This window comes from Pezoporus wallicus, unplaced genomic scaffold (genome assembly GCF_028554395.1).
Source record: "Pezoporus wallicus isolate ANWC-B61680 ecotype Strahan unplaced genomic scaffold, APGP_CSIRO_Pwel_v1 contig_8333, whole genome shotgun sequence".
Taxonomy (NCBI): domain Eukaryota; kingdom Metazoa; phylum Chordata; class Aves; order Psittaciformes; family Psittacidae; genus Pezoporus; species Pezoporus wallicus.
In genome coordinates, this window is record NW_026637037.1 from 1,084,887 (window position 1) to 1,101,618 (window position 16,732).

The window sequence follows — 16,732 nt, forward strand, 5'->3', positions numbered from 1 at the left end:
ACAGAACTATGTGTTGGAATGCCAAACCATCCCACTTCTTACCATCCAGTTCCTGCTCTGGAGCTCCTTCTTTGTCCCTGTGTGCACAGCTGGAGCAGGAGCAGGAGCACTGAGATCCACAGCTGCAAAGTGACTAGCATGGACAAGCAACAGATACAAAGACGAAAGTGCTTCAGATACATGCAAAACAGGCTGCAAGTAAAGGCTGTCAGCCTTTGAAAGCTGGAGTCAGTGAAAAATTGGACATGTCTGGAGCACCTTGAGCATATTATACTGAAAGTCATCTGAGGACTGCATTCAGCAGTGCAGAAAAAAAATCCACTTGCGCAAAGCATATCTGTAACTTCTAAATTGCATGCAAAAAAACCTGGGGAAATGTGATCAGTAGTGACCATGAGCATACAAATCATGTTGTTACTAAGACCAGAAGCACTACTAACAAGAGAAACAACCCAGATCCCTATTTCAAGCTGTGCAAGGGGCTGGTTCAACTACGAATAAACATAGACTCTTCTGGTGTCTGAGCTAGTTACTAGACTACATCATGTTTACAACCAATGTACTGCAAAAGCAAGCATTAGAAAGACCTGATCATATAATCATGGAATGGTTTGGGTTGGAAGGAACATTAAAGATCATCTAGTTCCAACCCCCTGCCACAGGCAGGCACACCTTCCACTAGACCAGGCTGCTAAAAGGGCAAAGACAACTTGAGTGGTAAAAGTTTAGACAACTGATGAGAGTGAACTACAGACCATGAAGGGCTTTCTATCCACCTATTATTTTCACCTGGCTGGCTGGCTGTATATTTATATATTTATAATATATTTATATTTATTTTTGCATTGCTTTCTTCATTTGGAAGTCAGTTTTGCACACAACCTCCAGCAGCACTTAACTGCTTTCCACCCTGGTGCAGTGCATCACTATGTGTAAGCATTTTTCACATTCCATGTGCAGGGAGGGAGCCACATACTTACTGAAGCCCTTCCAATTTTGGTGTTTTTCATCTTGCGAACAAGAGTGAGATAGAAGCCAGACCCAAAGCAGTTCTTTAGGAACACAGGAGAACCTGAGCAGAAGAGTTTCCCTTGGGATATGATCGCTACTCTGTCTCCAAGGATGTCTGCCTCATCCATGTGATGGGTTGAGAGGATGATGGTTCTGCCTACAAAGAATAAGGAGGAATGTTCAAGGAATGGACTCTCTCTTGAACTCAAAACTGTGCTTAGTTTTTTGGCAGTTAATGCAGGGTTTTCTCTGCACCAGAGCCAAGTCCTAGCTCTGCTGCATCATAGGTATCTGTTCACAGAACCTTGTTTGCCTGTATTCATATCCCACTAGTCACGAGTTTAACCAGCAGCCACATGTTGCATCTATGACAGGTTTAAAAAAAAACAAAAAACCCACACAGAAACAATTTCCACTCTCAGAGCTGTTACCTGAGCGATACTTCAGCAGGAGATCCCAGATAGATCGCCTGGAATATGGATCAACTCCAGATGTGGGCTCATCCAAGACTACCACTTTAGCTTCACCCACAAATGCAATGGCAACAGACAGTTTCCTTTGCATTCCACCTACCAGAGAACAGACACGTCCAGGAGTCTGAGATGAGTTACATGAGTGGCAGGGGTGTAATAACACTGCTTTTCACTGGGGGGACTGATACAAGTAAAACAAAACCCATCCTTGGGCAATTATCTGCAGTTAAGTCAATAGTGATGTTTTTCCTCTGAAGTTCAGCACAGCTTGTTCAAAATTCTGTTATCTTTATTAAATGTAACTTTTTAATCTACAAATTGCATTTTCTGCTTCTTGCCAGAAGCAAAAGCAGGAAGAGACAAGATTTTCATGTTTTTATGTGAATCAAGCCAACTTTCACAGTTACAATCAAGGATAAATTAGTATAAGCACACCTGGCTGTTTATTCAAATCAGCTTTTGAATCTCAAAGTGAGATGAGTTCAAACACACTACCTGCATGTGTACATTTAGAATTAAAGTAACTACTTCTATTAAATAATACAGCAGTATAGAGTACTCATCCAAACTGTGGAGCTGCATGATAGTATACTATTTCATTTGCCTTTAAATAATAGAACATTGAATTTTGGGTTTTTTCTTACATTGGCAGATTTTCCTTTTTTATATACTTATTAAACCCCTCCCCAGCTTTAAGTATATTTTAATTTGTTACATATTTGAATTTGTGGTAGATTTAGGGAGAGGTTGTGCCAGCTTTACTATTTGTACAGTCCCATTTACTCTTAAGAGTAAAGACCTCCCCACTGCACAGTGATGTGTCAGAATATGGCTTCAAACACATAATTTGAACTATAATTGCCCAAACATAAAGAAAAGGCAGCAGAAAAAAACATCTTAGAACAATCCTATGGGCACCTGACAAATTCTGAGCCTCTTCATTCCTTTTATGGGTGAGGCCCACATCTTCTAGCATTGTTTCCAACTCTTGTTCAGCTTCATCCCTGGATCTCCCTTTCAGTTGAGAATAAAACAAGATGTGCTCTGCTACAGTAAGGCTGTGAAATCAGACAGAAAGGCACCAGGACCATTTAAATAAATATGCAGATTTTCGTTCCCAAGCAGCAAAATAAATTCACTCTAGATAAATTCCTTTATCTTGCTAAAGGAAGAGAGGCTGCTTTACCCTACATCTGGATCACAGATCTTACTAGGGATCAACATGCTTCCCTCAGATGTCATAGGCTCTTTCTCTGCCTTTTCAAAGCAGAACCTGCTCCTAAAGGAACAGGTATAGCAGGCATAAGCCATCCATTTAAGCATATAAAATGGGAGCTAATGTTAAGAGCTACATTAAGGAAAAGAGTCTGCTGTTGAGATGCACACAAACTAATGGCAGTGAAGCTGGAAATCACCTGAGAAGGTAGTAAATAGCTGGGTGATAGTAGAAAATGGGCACTAAAATATCCTGCTACTGGGCTGTCGGCCTAGGTTTTTATGCTTTAGGTGGCCTAAGCTGTATGAATCCCCAGGCTGAACTCATGCTAACTCACACTGCAACAAAAAACACCAACACCAGAAGCACTATCATTTGGAAACTTCTCTGTTCCCAGCTAAATGATGGAGGAGATTTCTACTAGAGAAGGGCACTACCTACCCTATGTGAGTGCTAAATGCTGGAGAAGCACCTCTGAGATATACCTACTGCCAGCACAGTAAGAGAAACAAGATAGGCTTTGTGGCTTTGCACACAAAGTGTGCAAGTATGCAGACTGGAACCCTTACTCTGAAAAAGCTGGTATGGAATGATACTTACTGGTTGAATAAGATGTTGTACTGAGGGCACATGCCTAATCTGTGCCGAACGGAGTCCATGTGAGTCTGAATATCCAAGCCACCAATCAGCACAGTGCCAGAAGTGGGTGGGAAGAGGCCTGTCAGTATCGACCTGAGAAAACAGAATGAGAACATTCCCACTCTCCTCTTTCCCTGCCACATTAGGAAGATGCATTGCACGATTCCACTAGATGGAGCATGATGACTTCTTACTATTGGCCTTGATGGAACAAATCCAGTAAAAAAGCATACATATAAATACTCTTGCCCTGCTACATTGAGAATCTTGTGGATCTGCAGATTAGAATGCTTTTCCTTTGGGTCAAACATACTTATTGTGGAACAATTACAAAAAAAAAAAAAAATTGGCAATTTAAAGTCCATTTGAAATACAACTGATTTTTAATAAAAAAAACCTATATTGTTCCGCTGGGAAAAATCACAGTGAAACATTTCAGTTCTTTCAGCCTTTGTTGAACTTGTCACCTACTCATGAAATATATTGTTCACCAATTCATCCTATTTTGCCTAATAAAGCTCTGTATAATGAGAATTAAATATTCCTGAAGTCCAGCTTTCTGAGATATTAGGGTTCTAGGACTAGAGGAACATCTTAATCTGGACATGGATCTTGCATATATATTAAATCTTTTTGTCTAAGCAGGATCTGTATTTTATACTCCTTTGCACATAGATCAAAAAACATGACTGACAAATTCAGACAGAGAAATTAAGAACATGTGGAGTGTGGTGGCTTTCAAATCTTCAGTTCTTTCAGCCAGATCCTTCTCCCTCTCCCCCTACTGGGAGTCTGGCCATGCGAAATGAATTATGAGGAAGAGAATTGCTTCCTTCTCTCCAGACTTTCACTTGTTTGTGTCATGCATTGCCTCTCTCCCTCGGCTTTAACTAATCCAGGATATCTTCTCTTTGCCTAAGGGCAGCATTTCCCTGTCTGGAAAAAACTTGATGCTGTGTATCAAGCTAGCTGCAGGGGTGGTAGAGAGACAAGAGTGAAAAGAGAAGGCTGCTCCTCAGGACACAGCAATAGAGCATTGCCTGAGTTTGCTTCTTCTAAAATACAGACTTACATGGTGGTTGTCTTTCCTGCTCCATTGTGACCGAGGAATGCTGTGATCTGGCCTTCATAAAAAGTAATACTCATCCCATCTACTGCTGGCTTGGGCCTGTTTGCAAAAATCTTCACCAGGTTCTGAATGCATACTCCAGGAATCAATCCTGTTGGCTCAGGTTCAAAGAAGGTGTCTTGAAAGACAAGAAATCAAGAATGAAAAAAAAGAATAAAAGCACGTTTTAACCCTAGTTCTGATGATGACACATCAATAAGTGCAGAAGCAACAGCACACACTCAGTAAAATACAGCATCATGTGCCAGTGCCAGATTCTCCAGTCACACCACTACCAAACTGAGGCAAGATTTCTAACCACAGTGCAATTCGGTTACACTCACCCATAGATCAATAACAGAAGTGAAGCCCAGAACTGTAATAATCTGTGGAGAGATAACTCACTGGGTCAGGTGAAGCTGAATGTGCTTTCTGTTTTGTGTAGCAGGAAGATTATTTGGGAACGCTGTCTGAAGACACTTAGATAGGCTGAGAGACTAAACAAGCAGCAGGTTGCCTTTCTAGCCAGGCTAAAATCTGCCATTCAAATCATGTGTCCAGCTGTGCATTCTTTTACCACGCTGCTTTAAAACAAACCAACATTTGCCTTTAATCCTGGTAGGTGAAATTTACCCCCTTGCAGAGGCCAGCTCAAGATTTAGACAGTACCTAACATAAGCACTAAACTGGATGGCTTTCTCCCCGGATTAAAAATGCATTATTGTAAATAGCACCATCGGGATGTTTTATTGCATGGGCTTCTCGACAAAACAAACTTCCTTTGAAGTAAATTAAGCCCTTAGGCAATGTGAATGATGGGAGTTGAGAAATTTAAAGACCCTGTCCACTTTTGTTTACACAGAATGCTTAAGGCTTGGTAGGGAAGCTTGTTTTGCAATTGCAGTTCAGTTAAATTGCTCACTACCCAGCAGGCCTTCGTGGAGAGCAGCCAATGCCATCTGGCTGAAGCCAGCCCCACCTCCAGCAGTGGCTACTATGACTGTCATTATAAACATACTCAGGAAAATGTTCCAAATATGTTGTACATGCCAGAGCTGTACAGAGCTGAAATAATTCATTTAGAACGGGTAGCTTTATTTAAAATAAAATTACATTTATGACAAACTGTTGCTTTGTGAGGGAATTTAGGTCTCCTTTTGTCTTGCTAAACCAAATACATACTTCCCTGTATTTACAGAAGTTCACATGGAGTCTGGCTAGATAGATATGCATATATTGGCAACTGAGATACCATCCTTTTACATGTATCATGAGCTCAATTCAGATTTGCCTGCAAGACTCACTGACAAGTTCTGAGGCAAATTTTCTGATGATCTGCTTTGCATCACTTGAAGGACATTGGTGGAGGGCTGAGCTCCCTTTTTTTGTGATTCATATTTCTCCACTCTGATCCTATTCCCTCAGTGCAATTTTGGGCCATTTAGGTCTTCTTCAGAGATGGCAGCAGTTGTTGGGGAGGTTAATGGAGCTTTGGTGAAGGCTCTGCTTAAAACCTATCAAGCAATTAGGACAAGTATATAGAGTGTCTGCCCTGCTCTACTAACCTATTGGACTGCACTAGAGTTAAGCCATTAGAACTACTCTCCATTTCACATCCCATTACTCTTACATGAAGCTCTAGCTCTTATATGAAACCATTGTGGAAACTGCCCTTGGACCATATCAGGTCTGCTCTTGGCTTCTCTGTCTCTCAAATCCTGCGTGGCTGGCTGAAAGGGAAGGCAGGCTTTTTTGTGCAGTGACAGGCAAAGCCCTTCCTCTGTGGCCATGGAACAGCTGGAACAAGGGAGCTGATGAGTACAGCACCTCGAAGATAAGGCAACACTAGGAGAAGATTGGGTGAAATAACCTTTGCCCTCTGCCTGTCTTTTTTCTTTTGAAGTCTGTGCTGTTTCCATTCTCCCTGAATGCACGTTTTCAGTGCCTACGTGAGGAGCTCTAATGACCCCACTTTTATCTCTATCTTTTCAAGAGTCAGAGTGGACTCAGAGCTGTCTGTAGCAGTCAGTTTTGCTACAGAATCCACATGCATTCCTCTGAGCATCACATTCAGAAAACTCCTCTGGCTCCCCACAAAAGACATAGTGACTTGAAAACAAGGCAGGTCATTCAGGAATTCTTAGGTGGTGGCTAATGTCAGCATCAGAAAAGGCTGCAGACAGACACACAGAGCACTTCAGATAAACCCCTTTGAAACCAGCCTTTCCCTACAGATGCAACCCACACTAAAGATAGGGGGATAAAAGAAGATGGGGGGGATGGGTTGAAAAACATTCCTCTCAGCATTAAGTATTTGTATTGAAGTCTGTTTAATTCTAAGAAGTTAATGTATGTCTCTGAGGCTCCCCTCATAGCATGGACACAAACTTGCCATAGAAACGGACTGCATTTGCATAATAAAAACCAATTACAGAGATCTTCTGGAAGGCACCTCTCATATATGATGGCTAAAATAGTCTAAGGAATTGTGAATGCAGAGGAATCAGTGAGAGGGTAGCTGGGAGAGTCAGTGCTTCTCCTGAGCTTAGCTCGGGCAGCCGCATGCTATGCTCTGTAGCCTACTGGGCTCTTGTAGCTTGACTCCAATCAGTCCTATTTCTAGTTTGTTATGAAATACAGTAAGCATGGTATCTCAGAAGTATTCAAGCTTCTCTCTCTCCTTACTATGAATTTCATCTTTGTCCAGGGTATCTGTCTGAGGCTTCCCCCGCTCACCGGGTTCTCTTTCTCGTTTGTGTTTACACTGTTTGTTTTTACCGTCCTTCTCCCCCTGCTTGTCACTCTTCTCTTCTGGCTTTTCAGGGTCTTCAGATTTCCTTGTGCTTTCATTTTTTTCCCCTTCCACGGCTTTCTGATCCACACAGCCTTCTGGCTCTGGGCATTTATCTAAATCAACCAAAAGTAACCAAGATTTAATTAACCAAACTTGAATTTCCTCTTATCTATCTGTGGAGGTGCTTTGAGGAAAAGGAGGCAATCTTTACTAAGCCTTGAGCTCTCCAAGAGCATTAATCATCAGTGCTTTACTCAGGTTAGGTACAGCACTTAAAGCCATCTACCTTAAAATCTTCACAGTGTCAGGAACAGATGACTGACAATTTTGCAATTATAGACTCAGAGTAGAAGATCCTGACTAATATTAGGCATATGCTTTATATTTTGTCCACACAGCTCTAGACCAAGTTCTTCACCACTTGCAGAGAAATGCCATACAGACATTTCCCAGACATGCAAGGAGTGAGAGGGAGAAAAACAAAACAACAAGGTTAAATGAAAAGCAAACTGCTACTAAGATTAAGAGACTTGCTCCAGGCTGGAATGAATGAGTTGGTGTTAACTTTTGTACAAGTCACATAAAGTCACTAATGGGGACAGGCTTAAAGCAGGAAGAACACTGATGATAGAAAAGGGAGCTCCTGAAGGAACTGTTTGCATTACACAAATTCAAACTGACAGCCTAGAGTGCAATGAGCACAGTTGCGAACTAGCCCCTTACGTCTCAATTTTGGGGTGGAATTTCACTTTAACTTTCTGCTATAAGAAGTTTAAGCCTATAAAACTACGTAAAATTACACAAATAGCAACACAAACAAGTTCACTGCATCGCCTTAAACAGCAAAGTGAGGGATACAAAAGTGCACTGACTTAAAAGCACCAAGATGATTTACCAGTTTAACTTCATTTTCAGCTGTGCATTATATTATCTGGCATTTTCTTAGCCAGTTTCCTTACCAACTCATTAGTTAGTTACAATAAATTAAGGAAATGCTTAGTATTGTCCCTGAAGGAAAGATATGAGTTGAGAAAAGTTCTATATTGTTCATCAAGTTCTTTAAACAGGTAAGAATTACATGCCTCCTACAAAGACATTAATCAGAGATGACCTTTTCAACTGTCCCTGCTCGAGAAAACACAAGGCAATCAGCACCTCCTTGAACGTTACATGCTCCAGCTCCTAAACAACTTGGTGGCTCTTTCCTAAAATCCCTCTAGTAACTGTGTCTTTCTCTCAATGAGGATCCCTAAACCGGACAACGCAGTCCGGATAATCTCACAAGTGCTAACTAGAAGGGAGGAATCACTTCCCTTGCACTGATGGCTATACTCTTATTAATAAAGCTCAGGATGTATCCGATCTTCTTAGCTACATGGGCACACTTGGTATCTCATGTTCAACATGTCAACCAGACCTTTACTACAAAGCTGGTTTGCCATCCAGGTTGCAGCCAGTCTGTACTGTCCTGTGGAGTTATTCCATCCCAGACACAGTATTATGCATTTACTTTTGTTGAACTCCATGAGGCTCCTATAAAACCATTTCTCCAGCCTCTTCAGGTTCCCCTGTAAAGCTGCCCTGCACTCCCTGTTCCTTCCAATTTGGTATCTTCCATTACCTTGCTCCCACTCAGGCTGTTAATAAAGGCATTATACAGCATTACGTCCAGTATCAGGCCCCTGCTACTAATAACTGGTCCCCAGTTATGCTTTGTACTGCTGATCATAATCCGTTGGACCCACCAGTTCAGCCAATTTTCTACTCACTTTAGTGTCCACTCAAACAGCCTTTATCTCATCAACTTGGCTATCAGAATACTACACAAACCCATGATGAAGCACTTGCTAAAGTCAAGGTAAATAGTATCCACTGCTCTCTCTTTGCCCACTGATATGTTCATCACAGAAGAAAATCAGACTGGTTAGGCAAGATTTGCTCTTCATAAATCCATGTCCATTTTTCCTATCACCTTACCTTTATGTTCTTGGGAATAGTTTCCGGAAGGATCTACCACTTAACCTTCTTAATCTTATGAGGGACTATCAGCAGAACTAGAAAGAGAGTTGTGGAAAGGACTGTAAGATTGCTCAGTTATTTCTCAACAGCGAACTGTTAGATCAGCTCAGTTACCTGATGCAGCCTCCCCTGCAAAATAAAATCTAGGCTTCACTTAAGCAAAATGTTTTATCTAAGTCATCTAAAAAATGGTAGTATAAACTCATCAAATTTATTTTAAAAATGGCAGTAAAGTAGCAGCCATAAACTCTTCTGTTGCTGGTTTACCTGAGCACCTGAATATTTTGGAGCTTTCAAGCCTTCTCACAACCTTTCGTTTGGATACTAAGAAATCACAAGTCCCCCTTGTACTGGAAATATGCTAAAGAACACAGAGAACTTATTAAGCATTAAAATAACCAGACAATGGATTTTATTTCTACTAAATTTAGGCTTACACTAAATAAATAGATAATGTTAAAATCCTGTAACTGACTGCTTCGAATTTGCCAGAGTCAAAGGAGCTCTGGTGCAGGATGTGCCCAAACTCCACAGAAGTCAATGAGATGTAGTGGCTGACATCTTACCTGGGTCTTGGGAAATATTCCATTCATCTATAAACATATTATAAGTCCTCCTTTGGCTCTTTCCTCCTCCTTCCTATACAGTCACATTCTAATCTGGTGGGCAGCATTTGCAAAGCTGAAGCAGATAGCAGACTCCATAACATCTAGGCAAGCCTCTACCATTCTGAATACCCTCACAGCAAGGCCAAAGGAAAACCTGTTCATTCCCTCAGAATGTACCGGAAGGCAAAGCCTCTTAAAAACACCCCGCTGTTATAACCTCTTTTCTGATCAAAATGTGAGCAGTGGACGTCATGTTCACACTGATCTATAGGTATCATCCTGAAATGTGACTGTCTTGTCAGCAGCCTGAGTTGATGAAGCAAAGGACAGTAATGAGATTATTTCTTCATCTGTCATTTTGACTCATTTCACTGTTACCTTGTAAATTTCAGACAGATTTCAAAACGCCACCTTTAGCAAGCCTCTATTCTAAACATTAATTATTCTGCATTATTTCCTATTTAAATAGTCACTACATGTTCTTAACTACTCCAGTATCTAAGCACAGACAAAAATAATCCATAAAAGCAGGACTTTTGAACTCATTTTCATTGTTGGTCCAAGGGTGGCATAAATTTTGAAATTGCTTAAAAACCCAAAGTAAACTGACAGAAATTAGTGTCAAACTAGGTAGAAAATAACCCAATTTAGAAAGATGGGAGATCCTCAGTATAAGAAAGATCAACATTTCACAAATGCTATGTTGAGCAATAAGAACTCCTCGAGTGTCTCAGAGTGTTAGTTAGAGAGTGGGGGTTTGATGTTGCTTGTTAAGCCCTGCTTTAAAGGCTCCCAGATGGAATAGTGACTCACCTCTAATAACTCTAATAATAGCAGACCACTGCAAGTTCAAAGGCACCTGCTGATGTTCCCAGTGCATGGCTGCCTCTAATCTTTGCAGCAGCTCAGGTAATGGAAATGTTACGTAGTCACCTCTAAGCGGATCGGTGGGTCTGAAGTTATTTAAAAGAACTCACCATCAGCAGTTGCTGTTTTCTCAGCTTTGGGGTTTCTAGGGCCAAGCCAGTAAGATTCCTGCACAGGGAAATACCAAGGCTGTGGTAGCCCATAGTCCCCTAAAATAAAAATAAGAAGGCAATGCGCACTTCATAAACACATTCCTCAGCAGGCACAAATTCACCTAGGCAAAGTCTGAGCAATGATTATAAACACTTGCAGTCCTAGTGTTGCGTATCAGAAGGGTAAACCATCCACCAAATACCTAACAGAGCAGATTCTGTTTGCAGGTATTTTCTTTCCTTTTGGACAGGAGTAAAATATGCAGAAAATGTGATCTCATTGGCCTTACCTTGTCTGAAATAGAATGTGGTTTAATTACAGAATGTAGCTACTCCTTACATGGGACAATTTGAATCCTCGTCAACAGGTCAGCAGCTGCCAAGGAACACCCTGACTGCTTAAGATGGGATTCCAGCTTCACTCAGTGTCGACGCTGAACACTTGACACGAATGAAAAGCTTATTATATTTACACTTACCGCCCTGGGCCTGAATTCACAACTGGCAATGAGAAAAGAGACTCTGGCTGTTATTTCAGCACATAGGAAAACTGACAATAATCTTTTTTTTAAACAGAAATAGACTTTTTTATTCACAGATTAATTCTGCTTTGAAAAGAGAAAAGTACAGTAACATTATCAGCTGTTGTCAGGCCAGAGCAGTGTTAGTGCAAGCCAATACTGCCTTCCTGGATCATATTGATACATAGAATGGCGGGATTTGAGCTGTTATGTTTAAAACATCTGTGAACCCAAATGATACTGGCCTTGTGCTACTTACTCAAAATAAGCTAAGGGAATTTCTGATGGTTGCTGAAAGGTGGTCAGTTTTTCTGTAATGAAGACCACTGTGACAAAAGTGTCTATTTATTTCTGACTAACCAAAAATACCCTGTATTTCAGGCAATCACTTGTAAACAAACACCCTGTCTGCATCCGTAAACAGTGCGTCTTGCACTTGTTATGGACTGGATTACACCTCTTTGAAGGTGGTGGCTAAAACAATTGCTTCTCCTTCAGGATGAATGAAAACCCCTCCATTATAGAGCAAAAAGCTCAAACATCCAACGGCCCAGTGTGCCAGTGGGTGCCTGGCTGTAGAGAAAGCTTGAGCAGGAGCTGAACCATATGGTTCGAAGGGTTGTTCAGGGACTTCATATAGTAAGCTCAAAGAGTACAGCACTGATTTGGTAGCTCTGCATGTGTGCAATGGAGAAATGCTATGGGAAATTCCACAGAAACAGAGGAGCAGAAAACCAGAGAGGAACTGAAGCTAATGAATAGAAGCCCTGAGAGGCATTACTTTTGTGTAAAGTGCTGGCATGAAAAAAAAAAAAACCAAACTTGGATCTAAGAGCAAAGAAACTCCTGTTACTGAATTCCTGCCGTGTTCATGGAAATAGTGCATTGTTCATTCTTTTTTAAATAAACAGAGTTGCAACATGGGCTTCTCCAAAGGGGAACTTTGAGGAAAATTACTGCAAATAAGCTTTGAAAACAAGTGTATTAAAATTGCATTAAACTGCTTTGTGAGGACACATTCGTTAAGAAGTGAATAGGCATGAATTTGGTGGAGCATAGTTCACTTTGGTAGGGACACAAAGCAGACTTCAGGTCATATTTTAATTCAAAACAAAATGTCCTCAAATGCATCTAAAACCATTTACAAATCCTTATCTTTCCTTGCTTTGGGTTAACTACCATAAGTGATGTGTGCAGATCAACACCATCTTATCTTATTCATCATTCATTTTCTTTCCTAGCTAGAAACTCTGCAAGATCTCAAATTCTACAGAACCACTCAAGGGAGACAAAAGAAATAAAAGAAAAACCATAGCCATCTGCCAAGACACACATTCTGGAACTGTGGAACTGTAGTTCATATGTGGGAGTAATAGATTAATGAAAAGCAAGGTCACTTGCTCCTACAGCAGAAGAATCTGCATTTATTATACCGTAACAATATTCTATAAAAAGGTAACTATTTAAGCTGCAAGAACAAACTGGTTTCTTACAAAGAAAGTTCCCAAACTTTGTAACTGATGATAAAGAAAATCCTTTTGTGAACTTGCACTAGAACCAGGATTCCTATTTAGCAATAAAACCAATCCACACAGGCTCTTTCACAGGTGCCTAAGACACAGTATGAGTCTCAGGAAATAGTACCATCCTTTAAGAAACCATCTCGCCTAATGCAGCCATTGTATATATGTGAACTAGATCTGTTATTTCTAGAAATGGTTAAAACGCCTCAAAAGAAATGTATATACACAAATTGTCTGTTAGCAAATTGCATTTCTGTAGATTTATTTTCTATTTAAATTTTAAAACAGGACCACAAATTGCATCCTCCTCCTTACTCTTTCCTCATTTTCTATTCATTTCTAGACTAAAACAGGAGAAAGGAAAAAGAGAGAAAAGTGAAAGCCCTTACTAAAGCAGTGGTGCTATACTGGGTACGACTGATAGGCTACAATGTCAAATATCCTTTTTCTGACAAAGAAATATTCAGAGACTGATGAGACTGACACTTTACAACAACTACCACTACTTTGTTTGAATAAGAAACAGACATACCTGGAAAAACGTTATCAAGATACCAAGAAAGTATTGCATAGAGAAAAGCATCAAAAAGCATCATTTTTATGGAAAAAAGAAAGCTATATTCATCTCCTTCCAAGGGACTGGTTCTGATGTTACCCCACTGTAGGCCAAGTCCTTGCTCTTCATAGCGTGACAAGTATTCTGTACCAAAGCCAAACGCTACTTGAGAAAGCAAACTCTGGAACAAAAGAAAAATGACATTCAACTCAGAGGGGTATTTTGTAAAGAAAGCACAAAGAAAGACAGCCTTTCAGGACTGGACTTCAAATCATAAAATCACAGAATCAACTAGGTTGGAAAAGACCTTTAGGATCACCAAATCCAGCCATTAAAACTTTATATTAAATGAATTATTCCTTAATGAACTCCCTTTTCCCTAACAAATTATTAGGGAAAAGTGGTTTCACTTTAATGTTGGACTGGGATGTTTAAGCCTCTGAATGGCAGCGATTCTAAGCAGTATTTAGCCTAATTGAGTTCAACTTTGGCTGTACTTTCTTTAGCTACCAGGCAACGTTCTCAGCTTGTTTGTTTTCCATTAATGAATCTTTTACAGTGTAGACCTTTGTCAGTCTTGGAGAAACAAAGCATTTCTTGAGTGTATGGGGCAGTGCCACTATGAGTTACAAGGCAGAAAGTACATCAGATGCTCAGGAGATGAAAAACCACAGCCATCCCCTCTCCTCTGGTGTGTCTGCTACCTGCTTCTCACACTATGAACTAATACACCAGTACAGTATCCAAACATTCTGTTCAATGTTGCATTGCAAAACTAGAGCAAGAAGTGATACAGAGCTGTTTTATGGAATATGCATAGTTCAGCCAGGAATGCCTTAGGAAAATGAGGAGTCAAGAGGGATCCCAACTGCAACTCTGTGAGGCATTCCCCTAGTGTGCCAAGTAAAAACTGTTTGGTTTCCAGCAATACATTTTTTATTCAATTACATTGTCCTTAAAACCTTTTCTTTTTTTCATCAGCTCCCCCCCACATCCATATCCTGCCCCTTATACCATCCCTTGTAATCAGCTCTTCTTCAGAGACTACCCTTTGAACAACAAATGAAAGACCAAACCTATCAGGAACAGAAAAAAATATTTATGGCTTTTGGCCAGCAAATATCCTTTCTTACACAGATGCTTCCTCCTTCACTTTAGAGTGTTTAAACTGTGTGCTAGTCTCAAGATTTCTTCACAAATGAGAATCAGGCCAAGCCTACTCCTTTCGTGACTTAAGGACAGGATCAAGTTTGGCACATTATTGCTTTAACTGGTAGAACTAAAAACGTTATATACTATATCTGCAAAGTATAGCAGTTAAGAAAGTTAACTCGCAGCTATATTTACATTTCATTGTAGCTTTTGAGGTGTTTTGTTTTCTTTTTCATTTTTCATTAGATTTCCAAGTGCATGAGAAGACAGGACTTCTCTTTTACCTAGGTTGTTAGAATGCTCACCAAGAATGGGGACTCTGGATTCAAACACCTGCTCCCCTACCTGACCCACTGAGTAACAGAGACTGATGTTGTAATTCCACAGTTCAGTTTCACAAAACAGCAAGAACTTTCCAGCTCCACTGAATTATTAATTATCTTACATATAACGAAGAGAACCAGCAACGAAGCACTGCAAGGACAATGTCTACAACTTCTTAGATGGAAGATACTTCTCAGAGATTTGGCACCTGGGTTCAGATCCTAACTGATAAATAAGATAAATAAGGATATATAAAGCTAAATAAGGAATAAATAGATATATTCAGATAAATTCAGATAAATAAGGAATGTGAATTTGAGGTCTTCCTACCCTTAGATACTACCCTGTTAACTAGGTTGTAGCACATAACTGTCCCCATTTTGTAAACTGCCTTTGTATTTATTAAACACACCACAAGTTAGATTTGCTTTGACTTCTGAGTAAGTGTTCAACACATTTTGCTGATTTCCTAGCATTTAGTAAGTAAAATAAATCTTAATGAACTTTCTAAAAGCCACAAAAATCTCTCTCAGTTGCTAGGCCTGCTAAAGGCTTACTCACTTTCAATCCCTAATTACTTGAGAGAGATTCAGAGGTCTCTCTTTCTGAACCAAAAAAGCAAAGAGGAAGAAGTGTGCAATTATTTGCTACTCACATACGCACCATGAGAAGGGCAGTTAAAATGTGAAGCCAAAGATACCACATAATCAGTGAAAGGCTTACTGCTAGGATCTTTACTTCAACAGTCATGCGGTCTTGCCAGGCGAAGCAGACAATGTGAGGCAGGTACAAGGTGAAGTAGATGACTCCACTGCAGGCAGCTGCCAGATTTGCTTTGGAAAAGAAGGTGCTGAACAGGAAACACTGCATGATGGTGGCTGTGGTGAATGTCAGAAGGAACAGAAAGAAGAGGAGGGGACTGCTATAATGTAGTACTTGTCCATACTGTGAGGAAAAGGAAAATGGAAATATTTAGAAGTTCTGCCACTTTCTGAATTAGAAGAAAAGGTCAGAATTGCAGCTGACACGTAACATGCAGTCAGTAATAAGGCAGCCTTTCTTACCTAACATGACTTCTAACTCTCCCAGGCAGTAATTTCAACACCTGAGCTCATTACAGTAACAAATCCTTCATCTAATTTTACCCCTGCCCTTGAATTGTCACTTAATAGTCACTTAATAGTCACTAGTACAATAAGCTATGGAGTTCATATTCACATTTGATGACTGAATTAAGATCTTAACTGATGGAAAGCAGACATTCTGTCCCTGCCTTAATAATAAATGATTCCAAGCAAGATATGTCTGCTTGGAAATTCACACATTTGAAATAAAACTATTTGAACTACCGTTATCAATCTTTGTTGACCTCATCTTCTTCTCAGTCCACTTGCTTGATGTGCAGGAAAAACAATGTATGGAACCCTGACAAAAATGTATCTTAAAAAAGCCAAAGCAACTCAGGAAAATGATAAAGCTTCTGTACCTAAATGATACTCAAACTGCAGAAGGGTATCACAGCTGAGGAATCCAAGTGCAGTTTCCCACAGATCCCTGGGTACTAATCAACCCACTGGTGGACTTTTATTGACCTTTCTTCCTTAGAGCTTTTGTAGATCAAATGGTCCCTCTCGAGAAGAGCATGCTCTGCTGTTGTATATATTTACTATCTATTTACTCTTAAAAAAACAATGTTGAGGCCTATTTATTAGGCTCAAGGCTCAAATGGGTTTATAAGGCTATAAATAGGTTTCAATATTGTTGCAACA

General features: G+C 40.1%; 1 protein-coding gene across 1 annotated transcript in view; it reads right to left on the reverse strand.

Annotated features, from left to right (window-relative positions):
• ABCA4 (ATP binding cassette subfamily A member 4) overlaps positions 1–16,732 on the reverse strand; it is a 72,099-nt gene that overhangs the window by 24,479 nt on the left and 30,888 nt on the right. Inside the window, exons 15-24 of the mRNA XM_057402749.1 lie at positions 15,687–15,908; positions 13,464–13,668; positions 10,846–10,944; positions 7,133–7,354; positions 4,412–4,586; positions 3,301–3,432; positions 2,403–2,542; positions 1,443–1,580; positions 981–1,168; positions 43–133 (exon numbers count right to left, since the gene is read on the reverse strand). Of these exons, the coding sequence (XP_057258732.1) occupies positions 43–133; positions 981–1,168; positions 1,443–1,580; positions 2,403–2,542; positions 3,301–3,432; positions 4,412–4,586; positions 7,133–7,354; positions 10,846–10,944; positions 13,464–13,668; positions 15,687–15,908 (1,612 nt within the window). The remainder of the gene's footprint in view (positions 1–42; positions 134–980; positions 1,169–1,442; positions 1,581–2,402; positions 2,543–3,300; positions 3,433–4,411; positions 4,587–7,132; positions 7,355–10,845; positions 10,945–13,463; positions 13,669–15,686; positions 15,909–16,732) is intronic.